At 54.7% G+C, this 16342-nt stretch overlaps 1 protein-coding gene across 1 annotated transcript in view; it reads right to left on the bottom strand.

The window, feature by feature from the left end:
- The window catches only part of BESB_054230 (uncharacterized protein), a gene marked incomplete at both ends in the record, with an annotated part of 60123 nt that overhangs the window by 13212 nt on the left and 30569 nt on the right, over nt 1–16342 (bottom strand). Inside the window, 31 exons of the mRNA XM_029363858.1 lie at nt 354–411; nt 542–646; nt 1226–1276; nt 1651–1763; nt 1989–2115; nt 2727–2846; nt 3180–3291; nt 3700–3849; nt 4049–4423; nt 5058–5270; nt 5660–5810; nt 6362–6563; nt 7156–7311; nt 7785–7893; nt 8267–8373; nt 8532–8682; nt 9199–9281; nt 9427–9494; nt 9937–10182; nt 10445–10606; nt 10926–11077; nt 11377–11511; nt 11824–11964; nt 12573–12745; nt 13109–13154; nt 13435–13612; nt 13863–13956; nt 14412–14831; nt 15018–15231; nt 15580–15734; nt 15955–16134. Of these exons, the coding sequence (XP_029219781.1) occupies nt 354–411; nt 542–646; nt 1226–1276; nt 1651–1763; nt 1989–2115; nt 2727–2846; nt 3180–3291; nt 3700–3849; nt 4049–4423; nt 5058–5270; nt 5660–5810; nt 6362–6563; nt 7156–7311; nt 7785–7893; nt 8267–8373; nt 8532–8682; nt 9199–9281; nt 9427–9494; nt 9937–10182; nt 10445–10606; nt 10926–11077; nt 11377–11511; nt 11824–11964; nt 12573–12745; nt 13109–13154; nt 13435–13612; nt 13863–13956; nt 14412–14831; nt 15018–15231; nt 15580–15734; nt 15955–16134 (4747 nt within the window). The remainder of the gene's footprint in view (nt 1–353; nt 412–541; nt 647–1225; nt 1277–1650; nt 1764–1988; nt 2116–2726; nt 2847–3179; nt 3292–3699; nt 3850–4048; nt 4424–5057; nt 5271–5659; nt 5811–6361; nt 6564–7155; nt 7312–7784; nt 7894–8266; nt 8374–8531; nt 8683–9198; nt 9282–9426; nt 9495–9936; nt 10183–10444; nt 10607–10925; nt 11078–11376; nt 11512–11823; nt 11965–12572; nt 12746–13108; nt 13155–13434; nt 13613–13862; nt 13957–14411; nt 14832–15017; nt 15232–15579; nt 15735–15954; nt 16135–16342) is intronic.

Below are 16342 nucleotides of genomic sequence, written 5' to 3' on the forward strand. Positions count from 1 at the left end.
ATATTATGCTGTCTGCAGAATGTCTCTTGAGACGCAGTGCACACCAGATCTGGAAGCAGTACGGGAAGCTCCAAAATCCTCTCTGTGATGCCAACATACACAGGCGTTAAACGCCACATGAGTATACATTCAAACATGGATGAAATTCTGCACTAAGCGTTTCGCCGTCTATCCTAATCAGTACTGCTACCGCCTTGACGGCGTGAACGCTTTCTGCAATAAACACCTCGCTCCCTACAAGAAAGCAGACCTCTTGCCCTTGCCCGAGAAGAGGAAAGACCGCTGCAAAACAGCGGTACCTGTACACAAGACGCTGGCGATCCTTCTTGCATTTCGACGCAAACGCGACTTACCGGCACACTCGATACGTTTTCCGTTCTGTTTGTCAGCTTCCCTCAGAAGGGCAAGCTCCTGCAGCCCCAGGGAAACCGGATAAGAAGATGATGGGTGGCGGCTAACTACGGCACAGCCGAGCTCGAGGCTTTGATCTGTCTCTAGATATGTTGGACAGTGTTATTCAGTGTTCCGCACGACAACTCACCGCCTCAACAATTAACGCCTCTTTTGCCTCTCTTGACGCATGCCGGGCGCTTGAAATTGCGTCTTCCAACTCTTGCAGCTCTGTTTCCAGTCGGACACGGTTGGCCTGACTCACACCGGGCGACGGCGGTCTCGAAGACACCACAGTTCAACGGAGACTGCGATGCGAAGATTCGTTCATGCACGTGATTCCGAAAGCCGGTTTTTTGGTTGCAGTTACCGTGGAGCGCTGCACTATCTAGCTAGCAGTCGTGTGCGAGAATGTGTTCGGGCAAATGAGTTCGCGGATTTAATACTGAGGTTTCTGGATAGCTCTTGGACAGGTGTGGCTAAAAAGGCTGCCGAATGCGTGAACTGAGTCGGTGAGCCGTTGTCATCAGATATGAAAATATGCGGCACAGCGACTTTGTGAAGGGCGATGCCTGGAGAGATGGTTGCGCTGGAGAAGATCTGAGCTGCAATAGACGTATTGCAATCGCTGAGAACAACCTCCACCGACACTATCAGGCAGAACAGTACACGCCATGGCAGATACCTTAGGCTTCAATCGAGAGGCGGCTCTCGCGAAAAGGCCTTACTCGATACAACAGTGTACCATCCTACTACAGCGAGGCGGGGGGCGTGTCACCCCTTGCCTCCAGCAGCCAATTCAGTACAACACCACTGCACGCTTCGTTATACTCACAAACTGAGTTAGTTTGTCCGTTGTCAAAGCGGCCAGCGCGCCCGCGTAGTCCTAACGAGATAGAAAACAATCGCAAAAACATGGAGCTGGCAATATACCAAACACAAATGCTGTGTTTTAGGGCTACCGGCAAGTGTGCTATGGTGAACGAGGGGCTGCGTCATGGACGGTATTTGCGGACACGCCAGCGAAATTGCCAATACTGTGCATCCCAAGGGCTGCTCTTGTTTATACAAGGAACGACAATTTCGTTAGCCTTGTCTGCGAGCTCTACCACACTACGTACTGCCTTAGGTCTAAGACATAACGCCCGAGACCATGGTGGAAAATTAAGTGTGCTTTGGGCGACAGCCTGGACATCGCCAAGGCCAGTAAGACACCGTAAAACTATCAGTGCTGCGGAGACCCCACAACTCTCTACGCACCTCTTCGATTCCTGGTGCTGCCTGCATTCGCTGCTGAAAGCGAGCAACAACCGAAGATAACTCCTCTTCGCTCCGGTCCTGTGCCAATGAGGCCACTAGCTCTCTGACCGCCGCTACAGGCAGACGCTCACAAAAGTCTTGGCAGCAGTTTTTTATTTATATAGGGCTCGACTCTTGACGTTTGCAACAGCGCAGCGCGCGTAAGCCATGTGAGCTACGGCGGGGCTATTCAGAGGCAGGTACCGTCGCTGGATTAACACTGTCGTCTGACGGCACCGCGCGACTCACCCATAAAAGCTCTTGGAGAGCGGACGCCCTACAGTCTGCTGTGGACGTACCTTTTAGTTCTGCAGCGATACTCGCTGAAGGAACCGCTTGTACTTTCGCAATGCACTTCTCCGTCTCCGGGGAGAGGCTCAATTCTGTCTGGATCTGTTGCGAAGTCCCAGCTGTCGCTTCCGCGTTCTACAAGCCGTTCGCACAACATTCTGGCACAAGATTGAGTCACCTACTCGGCGTCGCCGGCGACAGTTCGCCGATAGCTGCATAGACTCACGTCAATGATCCTCCCTCCGCCTCAGGTATAGCCGACGGCGGTGAAGGGGGAGTCGCTACTGGCGCATCCGCACGGCAATATCCAAACACAAAGGCAATTGAATATAAGGGATGAGTGCAGCGAATTGGATCAAATGGTATTTGATATATTCCAGACGCATTATAGAAAACGTAGAGGGTCTTATGATTTCCATGAACGGAGCGGCGCAATAAATTACCGTGGCCCTCTAGGTAGTTGGAAAGATAACACTGGAACGTATTCAGTGTATTGTTTTACAGGCAGTTCTAAGATGCTATAGTTGCACGGGCGTATTGAGCATCCTCTCATGTGGCTTCTTCTGGCGGCATGAAGAAATGAAAGGGGCAGGACTGCATCGCAAAAGTGCTCCTGCGGTGTTGTTCCGCGCTAAAACGACGCTACTCCAGTGACGTTGCATGAGTCTATGTTGCTTGATGACTCACGCCCGCACAAGCTAAAGAACTCGGGTGCCGATCACGATGGAAATACTGTCCCTGCTTACCGCCATTGGTGGCCGCGCGGCCCGAACGCACTCTACCAGACAATCCTTTCGGAGGAGGAGCAACGCTGTGGCCATTCCAAGCCTGTGACCTCTAGCCTCGCGCGAACCGATCAGCTCTTCCTGTGACAGAAGTCCGAATGCGGTTAGACAGGCTGCGACCGAACCTTGTCGTCTGGTGATGACACTTCACTAAGAAGGACAGGAATACTAGCTGGTTAGGACATATTTTCAGCGCCTTTGAAACCACGAACAGTCTTATGATGACCGATCACCATTTTATGCTGCATACAAAGAACTAGGGATGCGATAGGACTGGTGGGCGCGCCGGGTAATTCACACGCACTTACAAAAACAGTATGACACACCTCTATCTGCTTGCTCAGTCACGTGCCGGCACGCGGTCTTTCTACGCCCCTCCTCCTCCCTGCTAGATAAGCATTGCTGCTCTCTTACGGTGTGGTCCTGAATTCGCCTCAAGAATATGCTGAGTTTGTATCTGAAAGCCAACTCCTTGTCCTGCAGCATCTCATCCCTAGCGGCATTGTCTTTTCTCAAGGCCGCAACGCTGCGAAAGAAACAGATGCCGTAGGGTGCACAGCAAACGACAACCCCGGGCTAGGTCCTGGGTGTAGCATTTAAGAAATGACAAGTTCATCCTTCTGACTTAATCCCTAAACACCGAGTTCACCTCTCCACTCTTGCGGCGGTCAGGACTGTGATGCCATCGGACGTCGGCACTGGAAATATTGCGGTCGATGACCGCAATATTTCCAATGCTGCTGCGGACTCATGCACCCACGGCATGACCGCTACGGTAGCAAAAGAAGTAAGGAAAATTCCCATCATGCTGAATCCCCCCGCCGCTGACTGTGCAGAGCACCCAAGTTTTGAGAAACTGTCAGCAGCAGGATCAGTGCGCACAACAGAAGACCTCAGTGAATTGGGTCAGGGGCTCGCCTCGCCGCATGCTTACCCGTCCGCTACGCAGTTCTGCACGTGAAGCAGCTCCAAGTACGAAGCCTGGAATACGCGCGGATCGAAGTCTTCTGCTACACTGTTTCCGCTTTCTTTTCCTCCTCTCTCGAGTCGACAGAGCAGGAGATCGCGGACATAATGTAGTAAACTGTACGCACATCAAACACATCACCCACGGGTTGCGGTGGACAGCCGTCACCTAGTAGAGCATTGTACTGGCGGGATTCCTTGTCAACGGCTGGAGACAGAGGCGGGAGCGGCTACTTTTGGTGCTTTCCGACGTGCCAGGCCGACCAGCGATCTCCAAAGACTACTGACACACAAATACTGCAGCAGACACCATGTACCTGTGCGTCGTGCGCCTGGACGTAGTCGTCGTAGCCGGAAAGACCCAAAAGTATCGCCGGAAAACAAATGCCAAGATAATCGTTCCGAGGGCAATGACGGCCATGAGGACGCTCGCAATAACGATGTGATGCCACCGAGGAGGAAGATGCCCAATGATTTCTGCACCGATTCCCAGAGCCCGCAGCGTCGCTCTCGTTTGAGGGTTCGGGTGCTCGGAGCCCGGAGGACATCGTTCGTTCACGCCATCGACGACCTTGATCAGAGATTGCAATATTGTAGAGTTGTGAGAACCGAACACGTAGACGCCAGGCGTGCCGAAGGTATGAGCAAAGAGTACCCATTTCACTCCAGAGAGGAGGTCGAGTTTTAGTTTCCTGCACGAGCAGATCAACCACTACTTCGCCAGCCACTATCACACAGCGGGCTGGGCGAAGGTGACCTCTTCCAGCCACGCCTCCGATGGACCAGGGGGCATCCTGCCGCAATGCACCTGCCACACGCGGCACGGCTCCTTCAGTCCTCGAAGGACATTATCCCGTAATATGCATCACGCGACACGGCCGAAAACCCTTAATGATTATCGTGTTCCTGGGCCAACACTCCAAGGTGTTCGGAGAACCAACTCGTGTGTGTAATGTGTCTTACACACTTGCCACACCCGGCCTAAGCGCCCTGATACAGTGTGCGGCATTTGCCGCGCACTGCCGACGGTCCTGTCTATATGAGGTTTCTGTCTCATGCGGCCCAGAAGCCCGCAGCTAGCAGGTTAGCTGTGTTCAGCATCTGACTGTCTTTTGCACAGCGATCGGGCGGTTAAGTAGATATCAGGTTGCCGCACTCGTCCCCCGAGGCGCAACTCCTGTTCCAGTTGTGCGCAGTGGCCACATGTTCTCAAGTTTGCCCCTGTTGGATGCGCAGCTTCCCTGGATTGAACCAGATGACAGCTGAGACCAGGTCCCGACCGTGGAGCCAATACAGCTGTAGCATGCGTTTCAGTGTCTGTCTTACGTGAACGAGCCGTCGTCGAAGTCGCCGACAGTGTTAAGGCCCACATTCTTGAGGTATACGGGGTAACGCGCAGACGCTATACGACCCTCGCCTGGCCGCACCATCCAGACCACAGTTGTCCCAGCGGTAATGCACTGAACCGGACTCATGACTCCTGGGGTGTGCGACACATATTGGCCTGACTGGGCTACAACATACGGCGTCTCCACAGTCCTGCGCGCAAACAACAGAGCTGACACAGCCAATTCACGGATCCGCGGCCACGGCTGCAGCTCCTCTGCCGTGCATGGGACGGCCGCTGGACTTGTGCCGCCAGCAGCCTCTTGACGTTCGTTCCCAGGCAGTTTGGAAGCATGCATAGCAAGGCCGCCAACTGCCTCCACTTCAGCGTTGTGGAAGACGCCATCGATGTTCGTTTGTTCATGTGCATTTCTCGTGGCACTTTTTCTTAATTTTGACGTGCTGCATGAAGCCCGGAATAGCACGCGATGCGACACACGCATCGGTCCAGCCCCTTCGCACGCCGACGACGAGGGAATAGTTTGAACTCCTTAGTTTTATCACAGCTCTGCATGCCCACGCCCACAGGTTCCCCATCTTACGCCGATTTGAAGGTAAAGGTCCGCTTGTTCGTCCGTGCACTAGAGGACACGGTCCGTCGACCACGTGCGTCTGCGTAGGAGTCGCCATTAAGCCTCTGGTTGAAAATAGCCTCTAAGTCACGTGGCGGACCGAACAGACCTCGAATGCCTTCTGGATACAGACGCAGAACCACGGATGGCCTGTTCGCCACTTGAGCACAGAGCTTGTCACTCTAGGCGTGACAACTTCGCACCCTCACGCGTCCGTCTATCGCCGTAAGAGTAGAAGGACGGCGCGTTTATCTGGGGCCTTTACACTGACGCAACAGCCGACTTGTCACATGACGGAGCGCGCCTGTTTCATGACGGCTGTAGGACCGAGTCGTTTCGACAGGAGAAGCAGTTCCTCTGGAAGCGCTGCTATGTATCAGTCATTCTCTCAAGGGCGCTGGAACAGGCTGCTTTCCCATTCCAGAGAGCAATGAATGTAGAACCGTGCCCCGATACCGGCGCGATGATCACATCTTGGCGACCGCTTTCTCAGCCAGAAGGTGAAAGCGAATGCTCCTCTTTCGCTGACAAGCCCATGCTATTCCGCCACACGGTTGTCGGACCTCCCCTCCTTTGTACCGCAGCTACTCTCCCACGGCAGAGCGTTGGGTGTCCGGAAGAAGAGCACTTTCACGCACTGCACTCTTCCACTTGAACTCGCCTTTGCCATACCTTCAGACACTTCTTGTACGACCACGGTGCAATCTGACTCATTTTCTGGAGGGCAGGATGGGCTTCCTGCCATCACCTGACTCTCTTCAAGGGCCGCGATTTGGAATACTGAAGTTTCAATCGCACGGCCGTCAGTGAAAACGATGTCTTCTCCACGAATACTCAGAGTTCCTACTCTTTGACGGCACTCTTCATCGCAGACCTGCACCCATAAAACGAGCCAAAAGCGGACTCGGGTTCGGTAATCGGACTAGCGGTACCCGTGCACATCAGTGCTGCATCCTGCTCCCATGACAGTAGGTATGTGCTGCATTCACTCGCCCAGGCTGCCGTTGCCATCTGTCCTCACGCCCACGAAAAAATTTTCGAGATGGAGGCCCTCGAATATGGTGCAGTCCACCGTGGCACAGCTACGAGAACCAATGGCCGACACAGGGCAGCGAGCGAGACGCGTGCGAACGCATATGTCTTTTTACTCCAGCCACAGCAGGGCTATAACTGAGTACAGTAGACGAAGGTTTACTCTCATATCGCACTATGCGTATTTGACTTCTAGTGTATCAGTAAGGCACCTCATTGGTCTGAAACCTCAGTACGCCGCAAGACAGACGGCCATTCCTTTTCCGAGAAGGAGCCTGTAGTCACTGTATCCTCCCCAGACCGCTCCACAATGGTGGGTTGCCAGAGCTCACACACTGTCAGAGCGGGTGATCCTCGTGAACCGACGCTTGCAGTGTCGGCATCTTGTTGGCGACTAACACCGACGTTGATAGTGAGTGGTCAGACATACTCACCTCTTCGTCTCGGTTGCTTCCGGTGCAGAAGCAGCGTTGGTACGCGGAATCGTAAGATCCGTTTTGCAGGCCGCATTGCTTATGGCATAGAACGTCCGGCGGAGTACATAAGCTGTCCGGGCCCCTGACCGTCCCAGCATTACAGCCCTCGTACGCCTTTGCGAAGTAACGCAGCAGCGGACCAGACAGCGTTGTAAGTTTTACCGGAGAGGTCTTTGGAATGCCAGGTTCACTCATATCACTCCGGAGCTAACCGCTTCATTTAGTTCTGCATTACAATTCCTACACCACAATGCTGCGAGGGCTTGGTCACGGCGTAGACAGCCGGCCTCCAAACAACAACGCTATGGGGGTGACCGATACGTTGGCAGGCTAGCCTCCATTCTATGCTGCCACGGAGCCGCTGCTGGCTTCCCCCTGCTGTGTGGGTTCACCCCAGCGGCGGGGATGTGCGCGTCCTCAGCAGATGATCGCCGCATGAGGTCCGATTCGAAACACTCCACATAAGAGGTCCTCGTCGCTGACACTGTCCCCGCGAGGAGCTACTGTGTATCTGGTTTGCCTTCGAGTCCATGCTTATGTGTCTGTGACAGTGCTCTGGCCAGCTCTGAAGGCCCTTTCGGACGAACCTCTTCTTGACAGTCGCCTTTGCCGTCTTGATCGGACAGGTTGGCACCATTCTCTTTGTAGACGTGTCCGCTTTTACAGACGCACGCGCGAGTGCTTGGTTGAAAAATTCTGCATCAAATATCGGAGAATCCACGATCCACCAAACGCCCCACCCGGCCCCCATACGAGGCGGAAACTGTGAAGCTGCGGTTAGGCTAAGGTTGCAATAACAGTTGTACGTGTTGCCGCGTTCGTCCCTGGAGACGATACAGAGTATCTCTGATGGATGTTCGGGCGACACCTCTGCGTGCTCCAGAGGCAGGGGAACACTAGACGCAGACGGTGGGCTTGAATTTTGGTCAGGTCAGTCAGGTCAGGCTCTCTGCAGCGGTCAGTGTGCGAGGCGATGCCAACTTTCGGCTCAGCGCGTATGCGATCTCATGCACTCCTGTGGTTGAGGGTTTTCCATCCGAACAGGGAAACCCTATCCTAAAAAACTTACCTGTTGCGGCCAACACACTGGCAGACAGAACCTGCTGGGGAGGTAGACGTGCTGCCACCGCAAAATACACATTGTGTTTGCCCCGGCAAAACACCGAACGACCCATCCTGCCATATTTCACAAACCAGAGAATCCAGTAATCCAAGCGGTCATTTTCAGTGGACGCAACACAGCTCAGGTTGCGTGACCGTTCCTGCTGCAATCATCGCTCTTCGTAATACGAGAGGACACCCGGACGGCAGACCCAGGTTTATGCCATGCTTACGCTGCAAGGCCGACAGTCAGAAACAGCTGTCTTTCCTGGAGAAGGGTTGTAAGTGCCCGAAGGGCACGGTATTGCCTGGAACGACCCCAGGGGACAGAAGTGCCCAGGGGGGCAAATCTCTCTTTTTTCTGTCATCGCATCCCTGGGAAACCTGTTCAGACACCACAGGGTGGTCCCACCAGGAGTTGCCGCTTCCTCTGACCAATTTGGCGGCTTTCCATAAAACGGAAAATCAGCGGGAGCGAGGCGCGCCTGGGGGAGGTGTCCTCAAAGCGTGTGGTTCGCGTGAAGGGCGTTGACATAAAATATCTGGGAGACATAGGCCACGTCGCGAATTGCGTGAGCGTGTATCTAGTGGTTTGACGCCGCGCTTGTGAGAACACGATGCAGCACTTTCTGTAGTGAATCGCTAGATATCAGTCCAGCTTTGTGAGGTAGAATGCAGTACTGGGGGTGATGGTCATTGAAATTGTTGGAACCTTGCTCGTCTGCACTATCATTTCCTTCACACTCTGGATTGACATCTGCTGAACACCCGAGGCCGTGGGCGCACGACAGAGGCCATCGTGACACTCTTCTATCTTGTGTTAGCTCTTTGGCCCCCGTGGAGACATAGGAAGCACGCCTTCACGATGCGGACGACACCAGCAATTAATCTTCACCTTACATGGCCGTGCATCCTTCGTAACACATATGTCCCGCACCGCATGGCTTGCAGACATTGCTGCCCGCAGTCTCTCTGAACGTGCCCTGCGTTAAAAAGGAGAGCGACGATATACCAGCGTTCCTTCCGATGATGGCGCTTTTGCACCTTTCTAATCAGCATCGATATTTCTCCGTTGAGCGTTGACACTTTCGGATAAGTGCAAGCTTAGGCTTCTCTACTGCAACTGACTTTGGGACAAAGCGTGCAGCCGCCTTCGACAGTATATCGTTGCGCAGAAACAATATTGGCAAATGTGCCTGGAAACACAGGCGACACAATGCATGGGAGCACTGTGACGCTGCGGCAGCGCAGCACATCCACCCGGCCTGTACCCCAGCACCTCACAACTCCCTCCGGCAGACAAAGCGTGAGGCAGTACAGCTCTATGCGTGTGCTATGCAATGACGGGTCCGCTACTGTTTTTGCTCTACCGAAGTAGAGTTTCTCTCGACGAAGGGTGCAGGGCAATTGAGGTGAGCATAGCCGTAAGCAGACCAGGTGCTTTGACAAGCGGCTGGAAGACGCCGCTGTGTTCGAATTATGCTCTCATCGAGGCTTTCCCGCGGTTCATGTCGAGAGTGTGCAAAGATGATTGAGCCTCTGAGCTCCCCCTACATCTTTAACAGGCACGCGGCCTCATGTTTGGCAAACGATATCTCACAGGCAGTGGAAATTGTGCGGCTTTCCCGCTGCACTCACCAGCCGGACATGACTCAGGGAACTGCGCTCCGACGGGGCAGTAGGTCCCTGGAAGGCACTCCATCGCGGTTCCAGTGACCCCGGGGCAGTAATGACTTGCGGGGCACTTGACTGGTTTACTAGAGCCTTCCTGGCAGAAAGACCCGACCGCGCACGGCAGCGGCAAGGCAGTACCCGGCGGGCAGTACTTGCCGGAAGGACACATCCTGGTGGGCTGTGCCGCACCTTGGGAGCAGTAATGAGCCGCTGCCCACGAAACAAGCAAAACACAAGACGGGTGCCAGTTAATCGTCGCTTGGCACTGTGACGCTCGCGTGGGCGAGAAAACGTGATAAAGCCGTGACGAATGCACAGCCTCGAGGCTCGTCTCACACGTCGGCATAACCTATCCCTCATGCGGCCGGGAAGGCTTGTGACTGGTGTCGCTGTCGCGCCTTGTTGAGCCTTATCAGTGAAACGCTACAGCCGATTTTGAGTCCATGTGTTCGCTCAGGCCCCGATATCACACCTGGGCACGGCACACAGTGGGTAGCTTCCTTGCTTCCCCGTGATGGAGCATAAGTTCCGGCGGGGCACGGGTAGGGGGTGGCCGTCCCCGGGGGACAGTAGTGCCCAGCAGGGCAAACGTTGCTGCTCGTCAACGCGCCCTGCCCCTCTCCACAATAGTATCCTGCGGTACAAAAAGACAAACCAATTTTGAGGTCAGTCATAGCGAGGGATGTGACTGACAACGCGCTGGGTAATATGACGCGCGCATTCAGCAGCAAATCTCACCTATGCAGGAATTGAGGCTTCCGACGCGGCCCACGAGGTCAATAGGAAAGGTTGTGAGGACGGTATGACACAACAATGGATACCCTATTCATACTATGCACTTCAATATGCGTATAATTCTGGTGCTTCTGCCTCGAACAAGGCAGCATGAATTCCAGGGAGAGGACCAGCCTTTGCCGCAAGACCGACAGGTCGCATATATGACGACAACCCACCAGGGAGACACAGGCGGCAAGCTCCGGATTCAGACTCATGCTCCGAAGGATTAAAATGCCTTTCGGGGCAGGGAATCGGATATCGAGAGCTGGCGGGGCAATAGTGACCTTTTGGGCAGGGAGCTGGCTTTAGGGCTTCGGGGCAATAGAACCTAGGGGAAGAACAGTGACCGAGCAAGGACCGCGAGCACCGAAGCAGAATCGCTACGCATACTACTACCACTCCGTGCCTCTAAGGGTTTCCCAGCCAGACCGCGTTCTGCTACATATTGATTTGTGTATAGCAATAGTGCTTCCCGCTCTAAACGACATCCCTCACGACGCACATGCGTTCGCGCTAATGCACGAGCACTTCTCCATATTTGAGCATCTGGTTTGTACCGACGCACATGCTCAGCTGCCTGTGCTTGCGGCGCTCGATGCTTCAAAGAGTTCTGATGAAAGTCCTTACCCAGCAGGACACTGGGAGCAATCCACGGAATATCGGCCGCCCGGATCAACACGAGAGGAACCCTTGGGGCACGGCTCAGGAGTCGTCACGCCGCTTCTGCAGAAGTGCCCTGCTGGGCACGGTATTCCGCCATATCTGCATGAGGTCCACACCAAAATGATGCACAACCACCGCCACCAACACTGGTTAACCAGCACCTCTGGGCGGCCACAAAGGAAGCCGGGAATTGCATACGACGAAGCGTTCGAGAGACGCATCGACACAGCAAGAGCCCGCCCGCCCGTCCTCGGTGTTTGAGCTCCCGGCATGGCACCGTGAGTGCTAGCGCATGCTCGCAGGTCTCGATGAAGTGCTTTTTTCAGCACCCCTTGAACTCAGTGACGCGATACAACGTGATCAGTTCTCGCGGACGCTGTCCCTTGGAAAAGCTGAAAGCAGCATGCTTACAGCAAGTCACTGCTCCCCCAGTTATCCCCATTGATGATCTGGTAGTTTCCACTCGCTAGCGCATCCTCAGGAACGTAGGCGTCCAGTCGCCCCTCCAGCGCATTTGGATGCGGAAATGCATTCCCGAGCGCGCACAGATATCTGCAGGTACCGCCAGCAAACAGAGGAGCTGATATATTCTGGCTGCCACCTCTACACCGGTAACTAGGCGCCCCCCTCCAGCTGCTCATGACGCCTGCAGCGTTCTCTTGTCAGCCATGAGCGTAGGGCATCGCCCGCCTAGGAGTGGAATTCAGGAACGACTGAGGGAAGGCTGACCCCTTCCCGCGCCATGGTACGACAGGCCGCAAATGCACGAGGATTCGAACCCTGCAGTGATTGCCGTAGTAATAGTTCTCTCCCCATAGGGAATGGTGACCGCCTCCGTATACATGAGGGGAATAGCTTTGTACCCATATTAGCACATGTGTCACCCATACGTGCTTAGCTCCTACAAACGTATTTAACTCTCTGGGGGTCACCTCCACCTGAGGAGCCTCACATAGTTATGGATAGCATCAACAGGCGGCTCGCGCCGCAAGCTAGAGGAACGTATTATGCTTTTCCAACAGTACAGCGGCTGTACCGCAACAAAGTGATGGACTTCTGCTAGGAGGAGCGTTCCTTGCAGCTCTTATGGGACGCAATTGGCCATCGACGCCCACTGAGACAACATCGGACAGTTTTTGTTCTCCAAGCGGCTTGCGTACCCTGAAGCACAGTCGCCGGCAATGAGTCCAGCCCGGCAATACTTTCCTGGTGGGCATGGAACACACTGCGAGCGTGCGTGATCATTCGTGTTTCCCTTCCTCCAACGGGATTCCGTATTGAGATACGACCCGGGGGGGCAGTGGACTCCAACGAAGGAGCCTGCGGGGCACATCTGACGAACAGCACACACCACGAACGCCAGACAGCAACAAGAGACTTGCACTCTCGTCTGGCAGCGTCAACTGCCTACAACGTGAACGGGCAGATAAGCAACCCCTCATTGAAGACGTTCCATACTGCAGACCAGGAAGAAGAGTCAACGAAGTCCTCCATCGTCACAGCGGCCAGAATGAGGTACAAAGAAACCTCTACAACTGACCAGTTTAGGGTTTAGGGGGATAGTATATGACACAGAGCTATGCTGAAGTCTTGGCTATGCGTCGCTCTAGGTGCAGCAGCCTCAGTTACACGCCACAGTTGATAGCAGGAGCATGCGAAATCCCGTTATGAATGCGGATTATTTCTGCATGCATACCTGGCCCTGCGGACAGCTTTGAGGCTCAGGGCTATTGCCATAGCACCTGTGCATACGAGAACATGCACACGTTTGAGCGGGCGCGGCATATTGAGCGATACATGACTTGAAAGGCAGAGTTACGGCGTTGGGAACTTTCCTCGACCATCCTGCACCGATATGTCAACTCATACATCAGGCATGTGAGGTGACCGTGTTGATACCGGTGTCTGAAATCGCTGGCTGTCCCCGAGTCTTGCGTGTGCTGGGCGCTACCGGCAACAACTGCAGCTAGAGCATTATGCACAAGCCTGACACTTTGTGGAGCCGAGTGTCAATAAGCTTACGCATATCCCGCAGGGCACGGCTTGCACTCGCCCTCTCCCACGCGGTCGGTATAAGTCCCATGCGGACATGCCTTCGGGGCGAACGATCCCTCAGGACAATGCCACCCCGCCGGACAAGCGTTGCCTGTGACACCATCGGTTGGATTTGGGACTGTTGCTGACTCGAGGCAATAGTACCCTGCGAAATAAATCGCCGCAAACCCAGGGTTGATTCTAGCAGGATGCCGAGCCACTCGACAAAGGCTCACAGACACGCCCTGCATTTGGTGTCAGACTACGTGAGCAGTCAAATCGAAACGCGCCCGACAGTTGGTACAAGCCCTACGCAAGGGACAAATCCGTTCAAGTCCTTACATAACCTACGCAGTTCATGCAGATGTCAGACAGACAACTCGTGTGACGAAGGCCGTCCTGCAGTCCCCACTTGCCTGGAGCGCAGCCTCCCGAAGGCGCACTGAGACCTGTCTGGCCACAAAACTTCCCCGGCTCGCATGGCTTGCACGAAGAAGCAAATGGTGAATCCTGCGAGCGGAATTGACGAAATAATGCAAACCACGGTTGCGCCGCATTCGCCAGCGTATTAGTTCTACCCCCTTTTCGGTGACCTAGCAGGCACTGTCGGTGTGAGGCTCCGAGGACTCGCATCGGTGCCGGGTGCCACGATGGAATGGGGAGAGCGAACGAGCGCAAACAGACTTCTGGGAAACTGCAACAAAGCTGCGTGATGAAAGCGGGTAGATGGCATAAATTCTTTAGCACGTCTCTGGAGCGTCTAAAACCGCACTTGTGTCGATAACTTGATTTTTGTATGCATGTATGTATGCACGCAAGTATACGCGCATGCAATACAGACATGTGGCAGTAGCTACTTTTTCCCAGTCACTGCGCCAATCCACATGACGCCAGAGATCGGGTTTTGGGGCTCAAGGCCCCGGAGGCATCGCGTTTTGTCTTTATATATTCACATGTGCCGTTACCTGGTAAGTTCCCCGTTGACAAGGAGCTGGCGCACCTGTCCCTTGGACGCAGTAGTGTCCCGTGGGGCATGCACCAAAACCCCTATCGTCAGCTGCAGAGAAAATCTGATTAGACGGCCGGCTTCCCACAGCATTTGCTGCGCAGACGTAGCCTTCCTCGCAGAGGCCGGACGGCGCGCTTAGTTTGGCTTCCGCGCAGTAGTACCGCGGCGTGCAGACTGTGCAAGCGCTAGCACCTGTGTCAGACGAAAAAGTCCCTATGGGGCACGGGCGCTGAAACGAGGCTCCGTCGGCGCAGAATGACCCTGCTGCGCACGGTTTGTCCACTAGAGCGGTCTGCGACGACTCGCAATAGTATCCGGCTGTGCAAGGCGTGCAGTCCGTCTGGCCCCCACTGCTGAAAGACCCGGGGGCGCAAGGCTGTAAAGATCGCAACAAAACACCACCTGGCATCTTACGCCGGCGTGGACATGTGGCGCGTTAGGAGTCGTCGAGCGGCGGCAGTGCTAGACAATTTCTGCGTTGCTACCAGACATCGACTAGATGTTTCGCGTGAGATGAAACCGCCCTGTCGAGGACTCGGACTCAAGGAGGTGCCCTGCCTACCGTTTGCCTGTAAGCGCCTCCAGGGCAGAAATATCCGGCGCCGCATGCACCGCCGTGAAATGGGTCCGCGGGCCAAGGGGTGTCTGCACCCGCAGTGCAGTAGTAACCAGCTCCACAGGGCACAATTTCTCCCTTGGAAGGGCATGCGTAGCCCGGGGCACATGGTGTGCATTCAGTATGGTCTTTGGCGCCCTCGAAGGCAGAGTGACTCGCTCTAAAGCACAGCGCATACACGGCAACTGAGCCGCGTGAACCAGTCTGTTGCTGCATCGAAGAAGCGGGCAGCCCACGGCTTGATGTGGAAACTTCAGACGACGCCAGTATCCGCGTGCTTCTTTCTCTTGGTCATTCTACTCGCTTACAGCGATATTCGTATTCGGTGCGAGGTGACGCCAGCGGAAGGCGAATAGCAGGACCTCTCTGCGTCTAAATAGTTTATCCACGGCAAACGCACGGGCGGTACTGATGCATGGGACGGCAATGCCGGCAGCAGTCCAGCGCAACATGGTCTGTCTGTACAAAAGAGAGCACTGGGAAACCGCGGGCGTCCACGAGATCTTACTTTGGGCACGGTATGGGCGATGGAGTGCCCTCGGGGCAATAATATCCGGCAGGACACGGACCGTTCACCAGAAGGGGAGACGCTTGCGGTAGATCTGGGTTGACGTCTCCGGCAAAGGGAGCCTTCAGCCACGATCCCTCCCAGCAGATATGCCCCTGCAACCGCGGAGAGGTTCTAAGCTCTTGCGCCGATGGGCAACCGTAGACGGGTGTTCACTGAATGTGTTAAGGAGATAAGCCGTGCGTTCACTTCACATGATTCCGTGGGTACCCACCTGATGCTATCGCATGTTTGTGCTGTGCTACAGAAGCACGGCCGTCGTCTCCAAAATGTAACTACATATCAGTTTTAATATGATCCAAAAAAGTTACTCACCGGCGCACACTTGTCCGTTGCGTCAGTCAATCCACGTTCTCCGCAATACTTGCCGGGGGGGCATGGCGAGCACTCTGAAATAAATGATAGTCCTGGTTGGCTTCCTACGGTACCGAGAGGGCAGGGGAACGCGTCTTCGGCGGAAACTCCTCCTGGGCAGTAAAAACCCGCCTTGCACTCCTGAAAGCAACGCACGGGCACCCCAGACTAACCAAAATGTCTCTTGTGTATCAGAAGCCTTTTTCAGAGCTGTGCGCGCTGGCGCCGGAGATGAAAGTGGGGGCGCATGGACCCAAAAGTGGTGCAGACAGCGAACCGTTGCAGCTAGCTGTTTACATATTTATATTGACTGCGTATGGCTTGACAGAGGCAGGAGGTGCGTGTATTC

This window comes from Besnoitia besnoiti, chromosome IV (assembly GCF_002563875.1).
Source record: "Besnoitia besnoiti strain Bb-Ger1 chromosome IV, whole genome shotgun sequence".
In the NCBI taxonomy this organism is placed as follows: Eukaryota; Apicomplexa; class Conoidasida; order Eucoccidiorida; family Sarcocystidae; genus Besnoitia; species Besnoitia besnoiti.